At 37.4% G+C, this 17162-nt stretch overlaps 1 protein-coding gene across 1 annotated transcript in view; it reads left to right on the top strand.

Moving 5' to 3' along the window:
* The window catches only part of GPATCH2 (G-patch domain containing 2), a 125486-nt gene that overhangs the window by 74760 nt on the left and 33564 nt on the right, over positions 1–17162 (top strand). The window contains exons 6-7 of the mRNA XM_082481432.1: positions 13275–13339; positions 16524–16563. Coding sequence (XP_082337558.1) covers positions 13275–13339; positions 16524–16563 — 105 coding nt within the window. The remainder of the gene's footprint in view (positions 1–13274; positions 13340–16523; positions 16564–17162) is intronic.

A 17162-nucleotide genomic window follows, 5' to 3' on the forward strand; every position in this document is an offset into this window, starting at 1 on the left:
TAGCCGCTATTATCCTTCAACAGCCTTTTAGTTTTTATCTTACTGTAGATTTCTGTGAAGGTGTGCTTTTCAAAATACTCCATTTTTTTTTAATGGTAATCTTTACACACAGTGCCTTCTGCTTTCATTCCAGCTCATTTTCCTCTTCCTTCCTTCCCAAACTAAAATCACATGTATTCCAGCATCCCGTAGGAGCATGCTTACTTTCTGTACTGGTAGTGAAAACACTTCCCTTGACTGAAAGTGAAGTTTGGATCTTGGAGACCGTCGTATTGTACCACAAATAGTCTCTGAAAACTTCTGGACAAGTAGAAATTTTTAACACCAAGGCTGTCACTCAGAAATAGCTGGATGCGATGTATTTCCATGTCAGTACTCTGCTGCTTCCATCTCCTTGTCTTGGACATAGGCTTGGTGGGTCATGTCATGCTCTTATATGAGTTGTAAGCTTTTAGGGCAATTTGTCTTTGTTAGAGACTAAGTGAGCTCTAGGTATTTCCAGAATCACATACCCACGTAAATGCAAAATGTTGGTATTTGGTTCATGATACTCTCTGTGACAAAGACCCTCTATTTGGCTTCTCCTGAATTTTTTTTCCTCCCTTAATAACGGCGAAAATAACTTTCTCACTCCTCAGGGGCAACTTAGAATTCCCTTGGCATTTTGCATGGAGTTGCTGACAGCCCCTGCCCATATGGGCTCCACCCTGAGGGGGGTGGAAAATCAGTCTTCTCCAGGACCTGGCAAAACGTGCTTTACAGCTTCATGTCTGAAAAGTAATGCTGTTCTCTGTGCCCTGCAACACATTAAACATTTGCAACAGAGAGAAAAATGTTCTTTCCTTGACCCCCTGTGTAGTCAGGACGCAACAAACCCGTTACTCCTCGTGTCCTTAGTTCTGCAGTGATTCTTTGAAAGCAGAGGATATGCTTTTGGTAGCCAACGGTTACCTGTACATGATTTTATCCAGAATTTCAGAAGCCCAAGGCAACCAATACGCTGCGTAGTGACCCAAACCTATTCTTATGGATCTGGCAAGAAAAGCGAAAGTGATGCCACCAGACACGTTAGGGGAAAGTGAATTGCCTTTCCCCCACGTTAATCCCAGGAACAGAAGAGCCTGTAAATGAGAGCAGTGCCCTGATTTCTGTCTTGCAGCTGAGTCGGACACCTTTCCCTGCCTTCAGTCACGCACGCGCACTCGCCTAGCCAGTGGTTGAACTCTGTTTCCTGTCCCTAGTTTTAAATTTTAAAAGAGCAAAAGTTTTTCACGTGCTGAACAACTTTCTGACAGAAACGCTGTTAGTAAAAGTAAGTTTAATGTCACAGCACCATTCCGGAAACATCCGCTGGTTTAACAAAATAGCATGAAGCTACCAAGGAAATATATATTGCGTGCCACCAAAAACATAGGACGAAACATAGCAATGGTATTGTGATATTTCACCTTGCTGGAGGAGGGGATAGCAGATACAAGCAGCGTTCTGCTCCTAGAACACAGGCTTCACCTTCCTTTGTGAATTAGCTTTTGGGGATACCTATCGCTTTAATGCATTACAAGTTTAAATTACTGGAAGGAACTGTATAGGCGCTCTCTCTTAAGAGAGTACTGTGTTGTTTTGTATTACGCGGGGCTCGATATCATTCTAGGAGAACATCCGAGCACTCTTACTGATAAGGAGGGATTTGAGGGTAAGATAATAGAGTTCAGTTTTCAAATCAAAGTTAATGGTGAGTCTCCACAATCCATTCACAAGCTTTTGGTAGGATACATCTTCAGTATCCACATTATGTTAGAAATTTGGAAATGCAATGCTACCTTATCCAAGTGTTGATATCCCAATGTGGGGCTGCTATTAAGCTTAACAAGCCTGACAGTCTCTTTTAAAACGTATGTGTGGAATTCCCACTTTTGATATTTTTTCCCCCGTTAGAACCTACTTGTTTCCATTTCTTCTATAATAGAAGTCATAAATTATTTACGTTTGATATTTGAAGACAAGATGAGGGAAAAGCTCAAGAATGTCTTGCTAAGAAAAATTACATTTATTGCAGTATATTTTAAAACATATTTTATTTCTGCGTCATTTTGCTTAGGGACAAAAGTAAAAAAGATTAAGCATGAATTTAGCTCGACCTTAAAAGCGCCCAATGGAATGTTGAGTACGGAGCTTTGTGCTTGCTTCTCCTGTTCATCTTTACTGGCATTTAAAATTTGAAACAATGGTTATAGTCATACATTAGATGTTCAGATGGCAGAGAAAGTGGCATGTATGGAAGGATTTCTAAAATCTACCAATCATCTAAGCTTGCAGCATAAAACATTTACATACAGGCAAGCTCAAAATAATGAAAAGTGTCATCCACATACAATACTGTCAACAGTGAAACTGGCCATATATATACCTGAAACTCCCCTAAAGCCTTTTTCCTGCTGTTTCACCACTTGTGTGAGCCCTTCTGGTGGAAATTTTCACTTGAAATGAAGAAAAATTGTATGGTGGGCACTAATTATTTGTTATCTAACCTAAAGGGTAATTCTTTTCTTTTAGCCATTCAGATGTATAAATTTCATGAGGTCTGTTAACTGATCAAACTGTATAAATGTTGGAAGCTATTTTATTCCAAATCTTCCCAAAATGTAACCTTTTAAATCAAAATTTTCTGATACTTGAATTATTATCTTCATGTGGGACATTCTCAGGTACGCTGCTATCTTGTGCCCGGTCTTCCTATCGTCTCGTTCTCCTGCAGATAGCTTGGGTCTTGTCTGGATTTTGTTGCCCAGGCTTTAAATATAGCTCATTGGGTGCCACTTTTCAAAACAAAAGGTAACGAGGTTTTCGTTCAAATGCAGCTTGACAGATTCAGGACTTTAAGACCGCGCAGAACTGTGGGCGCTACAACAGGAAGCCCTTCTGCGGCTGAGAGGGAGAGGAGGGTTATCGGTTCTGCCCACCTCTGGGTTTGCCAATCCTACCGCTTTCCCAGTCGCTGGAAACGTAGTAGCGTGGAAAAGATGGGACAGAAAGAATGAGACCTCTCTACTGCTGTCTGCTCCCAGCCTCTTTTCAGTGAGGTGAAGCTGGGGGCTCAGGGCAATGCAGGCAAGGGGGTAGTCTGTTTAATTGCAGTGGCTGGCCACTTGTTTTTCATTTGGTTATAATTTAGTGAACTAAAATCCCTGAAAATAAAGAAGGCATTACTTGCAGTTTGCATTCCAGTCGCGGTATTTTTCATCTGTTTTCTGGTAATAGCCAAAACCTGGCATTAACATGTCTAAATATGTTCCTGGCTGTATAGATTAATGGAACTGATGCTAGCGTGTTTAAAATGAGTTTTAATGTGCAAGTAAACCGAAACTACTTTAAAACAAATTATTTGGCTCGAAGCTCCATTTATACGGTGTATGTTTCAAGCTAATAATCAGGGCTTACCGTGGGTCAGCATGTCATATCCCAGTGGTGTCTAGTGAGATGGAGGGTTATCTTATATGTCAGCTAGATAACCCTGTGAACAATTTTGAGCTGTGGAGATAATGGGACTGAATTCTGAAATGAGGTGGAACTCTGAAATGGGGCAGAATTCAGAACGGGAGCTGGAAATATCACAGAGTACAGCGTTGTGTGCGAGCACCGTACAGCTCCTTATGAAGGCGATCACCTTTTGGCATCAGTGGCCGCTTATGTTTGACAATAATCCTTCTTGATAGGGCGCAATTAAAATGTGGGAGAAAGGCAAATCAGGTATATATTCCTATAGAAAAGAAAGGTGAAGTAAAAAAAAAAAAATTCCCTGTTAGAGATGCTATCTTGTGGGGGTTTTTTGATCAAATCTTTTTTTTTTTTTTTTCCAATATGGGTATTGCATGACAATCTAATAAGCATTTTTTGCCATGTTTTGGACTTTTTTTACTCGCTTCAAGTTGTGCTGTCCGCAGTTATTGTGGTGTTTAAAGCATAATTTGTTTTTAAGTGTTTCTCTTTTTCTTAATAAAAATATAATTTTTATGTACTTTGAGGAAACTGTAGATCATCTTTGTGGCCATAGATGCAATTTCATACTTTAGTTGTTTCATTTTTCTATTATTCTGTATTTTACAGTTTTTAACTTTATAAATAAGGAAAAGGCTAAATTTGTTGCACATATATGAAAAGAATAGTTATGTAGTCTCTGGTTTCATACCTTCTCAGATAAGACAACGGGCTTTCTAATTGTGCCTCTAAATCAAACCATTGGTATAATAATTGAAGTAATTCAGTCTTCATATAAAATATATAACTTATATAAACAAATACCTGAGTTTAGGGTTGTTTCCACCGTTAGAGCTAGCACAGTCTATCCTGATGAATTCCATTATCAGCTTGTTGAAAATAGACTTTTACGTGTATATATTTACAGTGTATATTTTGACAAATCTTAGGGGTCCCGGTGTTAAAAGTATTTTTTCCCTGCTGTCTATTGTATCACCCATCTTGTGTTTGCCTTTTATTTTTCGCCATAGCGTAAGTGAATTATCTAGCGCTGACGAGCATATTCTTTCTTTTCGCATTCCTTCACGCACTTGATAACCACAGTTGTAACTCACAGCGAAAGCTTAGTGACTTCTGTAGCCTTTGGTCAGCCAGTAGAGGCCACTCCTAGCTTGCTACTGAAGCCGGGCGGTGATTTGAAAATGGGGGTTTTATTGTGTCCGTGGGGTTTTTAATCCACTCTGAGTAAGCTTACGCTGCCGTGAACTGTCATGGTAGGACTTGTACCTGCAAAGAGTTCTGATACGAGTGATTCTGCTTATATATGTAAATGTGTTTAATATTGACGGGTTTTCTGTTTCCTTTAAGTCCCGTGGCAGTAGGAATAAAAATCACTTTCAGTCGTATACTTCAAGCAGTCTCTAAGCGAATGCTTTGATGGCATCCTTTGTCGTTAGTACAATCTTTACTGTCGTTAAATTACGGTACTTTAATGAAGTAAGGAAAAACTATTACAGATTACTTTGGGGGTGGGGAAAGGAGGGTCTTGTTTGTATGTTTTTCTTATTTTTCCCAAATGAGAAACTGAGCTGCAGAAAACAACTTCCCAAAGGTCAAACCAGCAAGCTTGCAGCAGAGCAAGGAATTGAACCCATGTCTCCCAGGTCAGGGCTGGTATCCTAATCACTGCTCTGCGCCTTCCTCCTGTCTGTGTCACGGTGTGGGTAACTTGACTCGTTGATGATAATTGTACAAGTAAAAACATTATTTCAGCATTTTAGATAATTCTTAACTCGTAAGGGTACAGTTCCAGCAATACTGAAGTCAAAATCCTGTTGGCTTCGGGAAGCTAAGATTGCACCCTAGAATGAGTTTTATAGCTGAACAGGGAGCTAAAAATGCCATAATAAAGATATTTTTATACGCAGGATATTACTACAGCGTTTAATTAGTAGCTCTTTATACGAAGGGAAAATTGGTTTCAATTAAATAAAATTTGTTAAATTTAGCTATTTACAGAGTAACAAAGTAGCAAACTTGGGCCATTCTTTTGTTGCCTTATCTAATACAATTCGGACAGCTGCCCTGAAGATTGTCCTTTTCCTAATATAAAAAATCAAAATTGTAGTGCTGTGTCGTGTGTTTATGCAGTCCTGAGTATCTTACATTTGCCTTTTAACAAGGAGTTGGTTTAGTTTAAAAAAAAAAAAAAATCTTGTTGATAGTTTCTTCTTGAGACTCAGAATACGCCCATTTTTTTGCAGTGCTGTGAGCTCCTGTGGGAGCGATGCTGCCTGTTGCCACATAGTACCATTTTATATTAAATATTAGGAATCTAAAAAGAAACTTTCCTAGTGACTTCCTTGCAGATAGGACACTTGCCTGATGCTTTTTCCATAGACCAAATTATTTTTTTACCTTACACACTAATACTTACGTTCTCTGCTTTACTAGCTCCTACAATGTTACCATATCACATACCGACACTGGCTTGGGTTAAGGTTTGTTTGTTTTAAATGGTAACACTAGCAGAATCATAGACCGTATTTTGTCCTAAATCTTTGTCAAAGGGACAAGCTTTTACATACTATAGAATAGGAAACAGAGTAAGTTTAATGATGCATTGTAATGATAAACCTTAGCGCATATATGTTGTCTTTAGGTATGTGATATCCTTGTTAAAAGGCAAATGTAAGATTCAGGTTTTGTCTTAAAAACAGCAGAGAACAACTGTAATAGCAAAGATTTACAAAGAAATTCCCCACGTTTGCTTTTATACATGAGATTTAAATTTTCCATCTTTCTCTGAAAGAGCTGTGTTTGATAATGGTCTTTTCTTCTTTTAATCTCCGATACCATAGTTTTTCTTTTCCATCTGTTAATCATTCAGCTGAAAACCATATATAAAGAGATAGAGGTATTTTGATCAGTTGTGTGAAAAGAAATGTCAAGAAAACTCTTAACAATGTGTGAAATCACGAGAGAGATTGGGGAGCAGGGACATATTCTTTAACTCCGAGAAACTTACTGATTCTTATTTTATCAAGGGTGTGTTGTTCTTTCATTTCTTTTTTTTTTTTTTTTTTTTTATTAAGAGAACACAATAAAACATGTACAGGGAGATGCGTGTTTGCTTTAGGATTAAAGTCCATGTCTTTTGACCTATTTTTCTTGAGGTTTTTCCCTTCCTTATCACTTGCATATATTTTGCAAGCAGAATGGCAATGATCCATTGATTTTTGCAACTCTATGTTAGTAAGAGGTCAATTTTAAAGAATTATAACTAGAGTAGCAAGAAACTGGTATAGAATTATTCTGCCAGTGACCTATGTCTTCATGAAGAGTTTTTGGAGTTTGACTGAGCATCGCTTAAATAAAGGTAATCTGTACATTAAAGAGACGCTTCTCTGGGATGGCCAGTTTGGGCCCTTCAATAAGTGTGGTTGTAGAGGGAATAAAAATGTAATGGTAATGTCAAGCTGTAATGTCATGCTAGGGTTGTGGCAATGATTCAGTAATGTATACTGTGAAAGCTGCTTTTATTTTCTGTGTTTTCTGTTTTGCTCCAAGTCAAGGAATTTGTACCCATGTATTTTTTAAGATGTCTTTTAAATCCAGAGGTTGGTTTGTTGTAGGTGCTTTCCAATGGTTCTAGTGCAGAAGCGATATAAAATAAGTGATAATAAATTGATGCTGAAAATAATAAGAAATTGCACTTAATCAGTGCAATGAAATGTAGAGAATAGATTTTCTTCCCTTGACATAGTTTGATTTAATTTCCTGTAAATTGTCAATTACAGTTCTGCGAATTATGGAATTGCCATTGTGATGCTGTAATTTCCACTATAAAATCCTGATTTCCAGGATTTGATTTTAGTTGCATTTTGTTTTGGACAACAACTTGTTTTGCACAAACTCCTGCCTGAGAAAATTGTATTCATCAATATAGCATTTTTAGGGAAAGATACTCTAAATATGTGAACCAAGAAAAAAGTATCTTTTCTTCTGGAATTTAAAAAATTTGATTAATATAATTAACTTTTACATGTGTCAATCTGTAGTTGATCATAGCAGTTAATTTATAGAGTGGAAAAATGCACCTATTCTCTCATTTAGAAAAGTGGTTAGCTCATTTGTGTAACTAGTGTTCAGCAAAATTTTGCTGAAATTTTACTGGTTTTGCATACTATGAATGTGACACACTGTGATGGCTAAGTTAAGCATTCAAATACTTCCATAATTATTTATGTGAATTTTTTAAATACATCATGGAATCATTTAGATTGGAAAAGACCTGTAAGATCATTGCGTCCAACCATAAACCTAACCCTGCCAAGTCCACCAAATCATAGCAAGGAAATACCATCCTGTACAAAACAAGCTCGGTAATGTCTTTTCACTGCACATGCTGTGGAGTGTTTGGCATAAAATCCAATTTAAAATGCAAAAATATCACTTTCAGTATTTAACAATTACTTAACTTTTAAGAAATTCATTTTTTCAGTAATTGAAGACGTATCTGAGTTAGAATTATGAATAGGACATAGTCTGTATTGTTTCAAAAATGTATTTCCTAGGCTAAACATAAATTATGAAGAGGAAGTGTACTTGCTCGCTTGATTGTGTGATAGCAAGGGAAAAAATAGGGAGAAGAGGTATGGTTGAGTAGACATTTTAAAGTTGTTTATATTATTTTAAGTATTAAGGAAATACTGTGTACGGAACACATCCGTACTTGGGAGCTCTGTATTATAGGTGTCTTTAAAAATAATTAATGATTTCCTATGGGTTATTCAGTAAGTGAACATTAAAATATAGTTCAAATGAGAAGTAAACAGAATTGCTAAGTAATGATGTAACGTATTTTTGGTTTGTGTTAGACTTACTGTATTTTTTGTTGGCACACGGTAGTACCTTTTCTTTAAACTACAGCACATGTAAAGTAAAATAGCGCTCTAATATTATTGTATGAAAAGATGCATAAATTGATCCACTAAATTGGTTCTTTTTCTTTAAACAATGTTCTATATGGACTCCGGTCCTGGACACCTCTTACCCTATTCGTGTAAAGTAACTTTTCAAGCAACCTGTGACTGTACCGTAGACATTTTTCTCCCTCTCACTCAGTGGCATCCAACCGATGCATCACCAACCGATCAAAAGAGATGACTGTGCCGCTCTATTCGGCATTGGTGCAGCCTCACCTTGAGATTACTCTGTGCGGTTCTGGGCCGCACAATTTAAGAGGGCTGTGAAGGTCCTTGAGTGCATCCAGAAGAGGGCAACAAAGCTGGTGAAAGGGCTGGAAGCAATGTCTTACGAGGAGCTGCTGGGGACTTTGTGTTTGTCTAGTTTGGAGAAAAGGAGGCTGAGGGGCGACCTCATTGCTCTCTGCACTATCTGAGGAGGGGTGGTGGAGAGGGAGGTGCTGAGCTCTTCTCCCTGGTACCCAGTGATACGATGTGTGGGAAGGGTTCAAAGCCACACCAGGGGAGGTTTAGACTAGACATTAGGAAGTATTTCTTTAACAAAAGGGTGGTCAAACACTGGAACAGGCTTCCTAGAGAGGCGGTCAATGCCCCAAACCTGTCAATGTTTGAGGCATTTGGATAACGCCCTTAACGACATGCTATCTTTCATGTCCTTCTTTTTCTGGTTAATCCCACCATCTTTCCATATGTCACTTCTGAAGTTTCTTATATATAATATCTTGGGCAGCAGTGTACACTGTTGTGTATTTTGAGGCAAAACCCCTTAGTCTTGAATACTTTTCCATATTACTGTGTCCATCAGTGTAGGTCATGATTTCTCAGGCGAAACAGGAGTACTTTGTCTCCGAGTTGGAGTACCTGTGTTTCATGGGGCTCTGTAAAGAGTACGCAGCCACCACCTTGTCTTATTCAAGCAACGGTAAAAGGACTCGTAGCCAGAAGAAATTAACAGTTCCAAAGATGACCCTAAACTTTATTCATCTGAAAACAGTTATATCAACTGTAGATTATAGTTATCTCTTGCGCAATGTGTTACTGGAGAGACTTTGCACAAGAGAGAGATGAAAAGCAAGGAGGCTCAACCATTTCTCTAGTTTCCCTTTACACTCCTACTTATTTTGCTGCTTTATGCAACTAAGCCACAGGAGAGGTTGCAACACGGTTGGGCTGTGTGAAGAACCATGATATTTCTTATGCACTTTTTGAAGGTTGATATTGTTCCTTATCCTCTAGGACATCATTCCTTGTCATTTGCTACATCTAGTAAGCTTTTTAAAAGCCACTATTCTTAATTAGAGGAAATAGTTGGACATATTTCTACTTTTTATATTAAAGGTAACTTAAGTTCCAGTATGAGTGTGGTTATGTTCAGTTATGGGGTAATGCAACTTCTAGAAATACAGACAATTAAATATACTGCTAAAAAGCTTGAAAGAGGTTATTGGGCATTTTCTAGGCATTTTAATGGCTCATAGGAAGGAACTTTTGAAACCAGAATTCTGTTCATGTTGTGTATGGACTTTAAAGCGTGCCATGGCATTTTTTCCCAAAAGTTTATTCATCGAAAGATTTCAAAAAAATATTGCTATATTTATATTATCAGAAAAAAATCTGCTGCATTTTTTCCTGTAAAGCACGTGGCAAAAGTAGTCTACAGCACTTCTTGGACGTTATCAAAATGTGCTTTTTCAGATTGCACTTCACTTGCCCATGGTTCCGGTGTTTGTTACAAAAAAAGAGAAGGCGCCTCCTCCCTCACTCTTTTAGAAGGAACAGTAACATAAAGACGTCAGACATAAGCAAGGAGAATTTGATGAGAAGGAAGACAAGCCCACTTCAGTTCTGATGTCTTTCTCAGGTGGCTAGTCCTGGTGGCCTTGACCCCTGTGGCTAAGAACCATCAGGGACCATCAGTGCTACCTATACAGCGTCAGCTCTACGAACTCGTGTGCTCACAGCTGATTTAGCATATGAGTATGAAAAGCTAACGCTCTTCTGGATGTAAGGAGGTTGTTTAATAGTGTGTAAGAATTGACTATTACCAAGAAGTGTGTTGTTAATGAATGAATGTAGTTTAAAGTTTAAAAGAGGCCTGATCTGTCAGTCTTCTAAACAATCCCATACGTTAAATTAAAAAAAAAAAAAATCTTAGTTGTGCAAACTTTCAGCTTTGCTTGTTCTTAGTATCCCAAGAAAAAGCTAGTGGTTACTTTAACCCCTGATTTCTTCTTGTGCACTGGGACTTCATCACCTAAACCAATTCTAGATAACTGCATGATTCTTTTTTTTCATTAATAAAGAATCTGAAGAGTTGAGAGGATATTTGTTTTGATTTTAGTGTCCTGTGATCTGCTGCTGCTTTCTGGAGCAATTGGTGCTCTCATCTGTGGAGACTGAGCAGAACTTTGTAGTAGATATTTCTAATAGTGAGTTAGCAGATGAAGATGGGCTTTTGTTTTGGTTTTTTTTTTACACCCTAGATAACATTCGTTTTCAAATACGAATTCATTTGCATAACATATTGCGAATCTTACAATAATCAACATTTAGTTGTATGTAAAAATCTATATGTGTGAATTAGGAGTTTAGTTTTATAAATCTTCTCTGGCTGCTTGGTAAGTGAGCTATCGAGGGCGCGCAAGAGAAACCTCAGCAGTGTACTTTCTGATCAGTTGTAACTCTATTCCAAGCAAGTTCATATTCTCATATAAATTAGTGGCAAAGCATACTTCTGTGGTTTAGATATTATTTTAAAACTGGCAATTTATCAAGTGATTTTTCTTGAAATTTCCATGCTTATTAAATTTCAGATTCGGTATTTTGAGTAAGCTGGAAACTTAAACTTGTTTCCATAAGTATGGCTGCCGGTAAACAACCAATTTTAGTCCAGAAAATAGCTTTTGCTTCTGTCAACATGTTGTTTATTTTCTCCCTGAGATAAAAAGTTCAGTTTTCTGATATTTGTACCAAGATAAAGTCTGTAAACAAGATTAATATAGTGTGGAAAAGGTTGTCAGCAGCCCTGGCAAAGGAAATAAGTTGCCTGTACACAGAACATACTGTAAACTGAATAAAAGTGTCAGGTCCACCATGAGATAATGTGATCATGAACCTCTAACAAAGCATGACATAGGCACAGTCGGCTTTTCTTATAGCCACAGTGTAGAAAATGGATTACTATATTCCAGGGATACCCACTGGAATAGCATGAAAACCTCATTTTTAGATTAATGCAGGATGTAACTCTCAAGAGCTGAGCTACATGTTTACCTGTAGTGTTAAAGTAACAGTTTAGTTATTAATCTTAACATTTGGAAATTATATGCTAAAACACTTGTCCATATTTCTAGGTTTGTCTTTGTGAGTTGACATTTCTTGCTCGTATTAATAGGTGAACTATGACATTGCAAAAGTAACGTTTGGTCACTATTTTATTATTACCGTGTGGCGATAAAAAGCTTCAATAAGTCTAGTAAAACAGTAAATTCCAAATGCTGGTAAAGCAGTAGGTGCTGTTCTCCAAATGTAGCTGCCATGCCTACTGGGTAGGGATTTGTATGTTTGCCGAGATATTTCTGGGGTGAGGTGTTACCAATTCTTTTCGATTGCCACCAGCCAGAAAAGTGACAACACTTTAGGGTTTCTCAGATTGGCCCCAAGTGACGCCATTCTTCAGGTCAAAGAAACAGATTTTTTTTTTTTTAACTGCGTGGAGCTTTCAAATTATTCAGTGAGTGTTCTTTGAAGGTTTTCCAGATTTGAGGCTCTGACTGCCCTGGCTTTTCGCCAGCCTGAGACCAGATGAATAGGGATATTTTTCTTTAAAACTTGAGCGCATTGTTCTTTTAATAAAGAATAGGCTCCTTTTATCTGTGAATCTTTTGCTTATGTACTTTCGGCAAGCCTGAGCCATATAACTGTATTATCATTGAGTTTTTGTGGTCTCCTTTCAAAACTGGCAGAACGTCTGACTTCATTCCCACCTCTGGACATCTACTGACTATAAAGCTATCTCCAAGGAACTGAAAATTTGTTCCTGCATTCTTTCCAACAGGAAGAGTTTGTGTTCTGCTCTGGTTCTTCAGGCATGAGTTTAATCAGGTGGTCTCTTATTCTTCTGCTTTTACCGATCTACGAGCGCAGACAAAATAACGAGATTCCAAAACCAAAAGTAAAGCTGTTTGAATGCATCCTTGAGGAGTACCGGAGTATCACATCATCTGCAAAAGTCTGCATGTGCTAACATGCATTCTTAGGATCATTCTTAAATTGAGCATATTATGTATTTTTGGGTTCAGTATATATAAAGCACTAGACAAGGACTACTGTACAGTGTGGTAAAAATTATTTTATCTTTGCTTTCTATCCCACATCAACTTGAATTTCAAAAGCTTTGTGTAGGGATAAAAAGGTTGGGAGTGATTTTTGATAAATTCACCATCCGTATCTGTGGATAATACGGAAATATTTTAAATATGATTTTCAAAACATCTAACTTTCTTTTTTTGGAGATAAAGTGTTTCATGAACTTTTCAAAAGTAACCTAGGCACCTGGCATCTGTAAGTGTCTGATGTCTGGCATGCAGTCAGGATTACACATAAAGGATTTTGGTAAACCTTGTATATATAGCACTTTCTGCATTCAGACTTTACTTAAAAATTGCAGATATTGCTAATTGCATTTACTGCATCTAGTGTATTGTCTCTGTTTTGTATTTAGTATTGGTGATATGTTTTCTCAGTAAACAGTCACTGTGCGTGTATGCTGCCCCATTATTCAAAGACTCTTTTCCAACTTTTTTCCATTAGATAACTCCAGGACCAGGCGGTAGCAGGAAAACGGTTCACTTGTCCCAGGATTCTCTTCACCATGAGTGAGTATCAGTGATGGGAGTTATAACTTTTTATTATTGTTTGCTTCACAGTAGTACCTCTGTCCCAAAGCCACATTGTACAACTGTACAAACGTGTGTTAAGAGAACCTCAGCTCAACTGTGTAATGATCTTTCTTTAATAATAGTATTTGTAATACTTCATAAGTCATTTTGTTTGTTAAAGGAATGTGAAGTTCAGTGCTTTGTAAATGTGCTTTTATTAACTTGCTAAGTATATGCTTTCCTAAAACACAACAGTAGATACCAAGTATGGGTTGTTTAAAAGGGTGGCTTTATTTTTCTCCATTCAGAAATGCCAAGCCTGAATATATAAAAATAAACAAGCATCACATCTTTGAGTCTTAAACATGAAGAAGGTTATCATAAATTACACAAAAAGACGCTGAATTAATTGTTTGGCCACATGTAAACACAGAATGTCATTTGGTTTGTTTAGTTACTCCAGTGCGCCTTTACTGTAAACTCTTACTCCATTCAGCTGACAACATTAGCAGCATTATTTCTTGGTTATCTCTTTTGAATGGTTACAATAAGATGGTTAAATTTTCCTGTACTTTTCCAAATCAGAAATCTAAAACACAGACACATGTGACTAGGAAATTATATATTTGAGGTTACATTTATATGTTTTAACTGCTACTAGATACAGCATCCACAGTTTAAAACAAAACTTGCCAAAGCACATATACTGCAAACATCAGTTCCTCAGTACCAACTGTTTTATGCTACTAATCGACTTCTGTGGCACCCCGTGACTTGCTAATGTGCATGTTAACTACAGAGAGGATGATTTCATAAGTTATTTCTACCCTGAAGTAATTTTTTACGGTTTTTACTTTTGTTTATTTTATTAAGACAAACAAGAAAAATACTCTAATTAAGTCAATGGACAAAATTATAAAAAAGCGTGACGCGAATATCACATTCTCATTAGAAGAGGTCTTATTCTTTAGGAAGTTTTTTTAAAGTCTAAATATGAGATGCATTCAAGTTACCTTGATTGTATTTTCTCACTAGAAACACATTTTACTGATGAGTTAGTCTGTAATCCACTGATTTGCCACAAACCAGCAGAGTTTGTGTGTGGGAGGATACCTCAGTTTGCTGCTCCTCCTTGAGCATTTGCTGTTGACACTGGTCAGGGACAAGACTCTCATCTTTGTGGAATTTAGACCTAACCCATTGTATTTCTTATCTTCATCAGCTTCTGGATGTTTGTGACCTTATTTGTTGTGTCACTCACAAATGTGACGGTTTTTCTTTTCATCCACTGCCAACATCGCAGTTGTGCGCATGAAATCTCCGTTTTCCTCAGACTGTGAACTATTTGGAGCAGTTGATGAATGTTTCATGTCCAAAATATATAAATAACTACTAATTTTTATCTCAAAGTATATCTTTAATTTTACTGCTGTCATTCTCTTCTCATTTCCTACTCCTTTTCCTTAATTATCTTAAAAGTTGAAAACAGGAGTTAGCAGCACACAGGTTTTGGTGACAGCTAGTCTCATATACAAGAACGAGAGGGTTGACTGCTCATCATCAAGCTCACAAAAAGTGAGTGACAAAAAGCCACAAAACTTTCAGATTGGTGACTTAAAAAAAAAAAAAGATTAATTTAGACCAGTCAATTCTATGGAAACCGTTACTTCTCTGTAGATTTATTAAAGTAAAAATTTTAGGGTCATTATGTGGCCTCTGTGGGGAAAAAATGAGAGTAAACTGTATTGAATCTAACTACTTCAGAAAAAGCGTGACTAGGTTAATCTTAGAATCTATGGTTACACTTCTAGAGGAACTTACAAGCATAATAGCAGATAAAGCAATGGTCTTTTTGTGCAATATTATAACGGATGGAATTATTTTATCATTTGCCCAAAACCTATTGCTTGCTTATATGAGTAATATGTAGGTACTATATGTAATTTCAGATCCCCCTTGTTTTAATCGTTTTTCCTTCTTTTCATTTTGCAAGTGTCAAGATTTGCCCCAGGTTTGTATGTGCTCCCTTACAGCTACGTTCAGATGTTAATTCCGTTCCACGTGCTGGCAGTGTGTAAGCCAACCAGTATTAATATGCTTTTACTGTATTTACAGTATTAATATACTTTTACTTAGGGCAACTAAGATGATTAAGGGAGTGGAGCATCTCCCTTATGAGGAAAGACTGAGGGAGCTGGGTCTCTTTAGTTTGGAGAAGAGGAGACTGAGGGGTGATCTTATTAGCGTTTATAAATATATAAAGGGGGAATGTCATGAGGATGGAGCCAGGCTCTTCTCAGTGGTGACCAGTGATAGGACAAGGGGTAATGGATTCAAGCTGGAACACAAGAGGTTCCACTTAAATTTGAGAAGAAACTTCTTCTCAGTGAGGGTGACAGAGCACTGGAACAGGCTGCCCAGGGAGGTTGTGGAGTCTCCTTCTCTGGAGACATTCAAAACTCGCCTGGACACCTTCCTGTGCAACCTCGTCTAGGTGTTCCTGCTCCGACAGGGGGATTGGACTAGATGATCTTTTGAGGTCCCTTCCAATCCCTAGCATACTGTGATACTGTGATACTGTGATACTGCCATTGAGGGAAAAGTCACGTTGTGAGTTCTTGTCCCTGCATGTCAACGTCTTAGTCCAAATTTTCGCCTTTGTGGAATAAGGCTAGCAGTAGTCAAACTTGTGCAATTGTATGGAGATATGAAGCCACAGAATTTACGGACTTTGAATTTCACTTTAGATTCAAACTCAGGCGTCAGTTTGTGAAATAATATATTAACAACTACCAAGTAGTCCACAGTACTTAAAAATCTTTTTAGTTATAATCTTAATAAGTAACACTTCAGTACTAAATATGGAATTACTTTATTTATAGCACTTGCCTTATAGTATATTAAAATACTATCATTTATATATTATTTTAGCTTGTTTGACAAAATATAATTACCTATAAAGCCAATATCTACTCAGAAGCGAAATTTGTAGTGCATTCTTTCAAAACTGTTGCAGACCCAACGAGCTCAATAAAAATATCCCATTAAAATAAAGCATAGCCACAGGCTGTATTTTCCTGGCAGACAATAAAATACCCGAAAGCACGCACAGGCTGGTCATATGACAGCATGTGCTTTGTTAGTTATATTGTTAAACCTGTCTTTTCTTTTTCTCCCACAGCCACTGGTTTAGCCCTGGGGCTAGGAAGGAACATAGCCAGGTAAGAACTGCTTTGATCAAGAACAGTTTACTTGAGGTGTGTAAAGGAATTTAACTACCTCTCCTCCAGAGGTAGTGGGCTAATATTTTAAGAAATTATAAACAAAGCAGGTATGATTTCATGTTTTCTTGTAAGAAGACGTATTAACAGTAGAGCATTTCAAAAAGTCCCTTAATTAAAAATCTTTAATCACTTAATTTCAGTTAAGCGTCTTTGAGTTTTAACAGGTTAAATGAAAAGTCTGGTTATTTTTTTAATTATTTTGTTAATCGTAGTATCTCCAAATGTTGCGTTTCCCAAAATGCTGGAAAGCAAAACATTTGACTCTCAAAATCAAGAAGTACGGAACAGTGACAAGATTGGGCAGGCTTCTACAGGGAGATCTTCAGTTCCATTGTTCTGCATTTCATTGGTTAAAACGACCACAGCAGTAAAAAAGGAACTGTTAAATCTCCATCACAGTGCAGATATTGATGAAAGTATCTCGCTACTTTGTCTGCGAGCCCCTACAACATAGTCCCTAGGAGGTCCAAGCCTAGACCTGTGGTTGACGGAATGTGGAGACGTGTTTAATACTTGATTAGCAACATAGCACTTAT

The sequence above is a fragment of the Vanellus vanellus genome (genome assembly GCF_965231255.1).
Source record: "Vanellus vanellus genome assembly, chromosome: 3".
NCBI classification, from domain to species: domain Eukaryota; kingdom Metazoa; phylum Chordata; class Aves; order Charadriiformes; family Charadriidae; genus Vanellus; species Vanellus vanellus.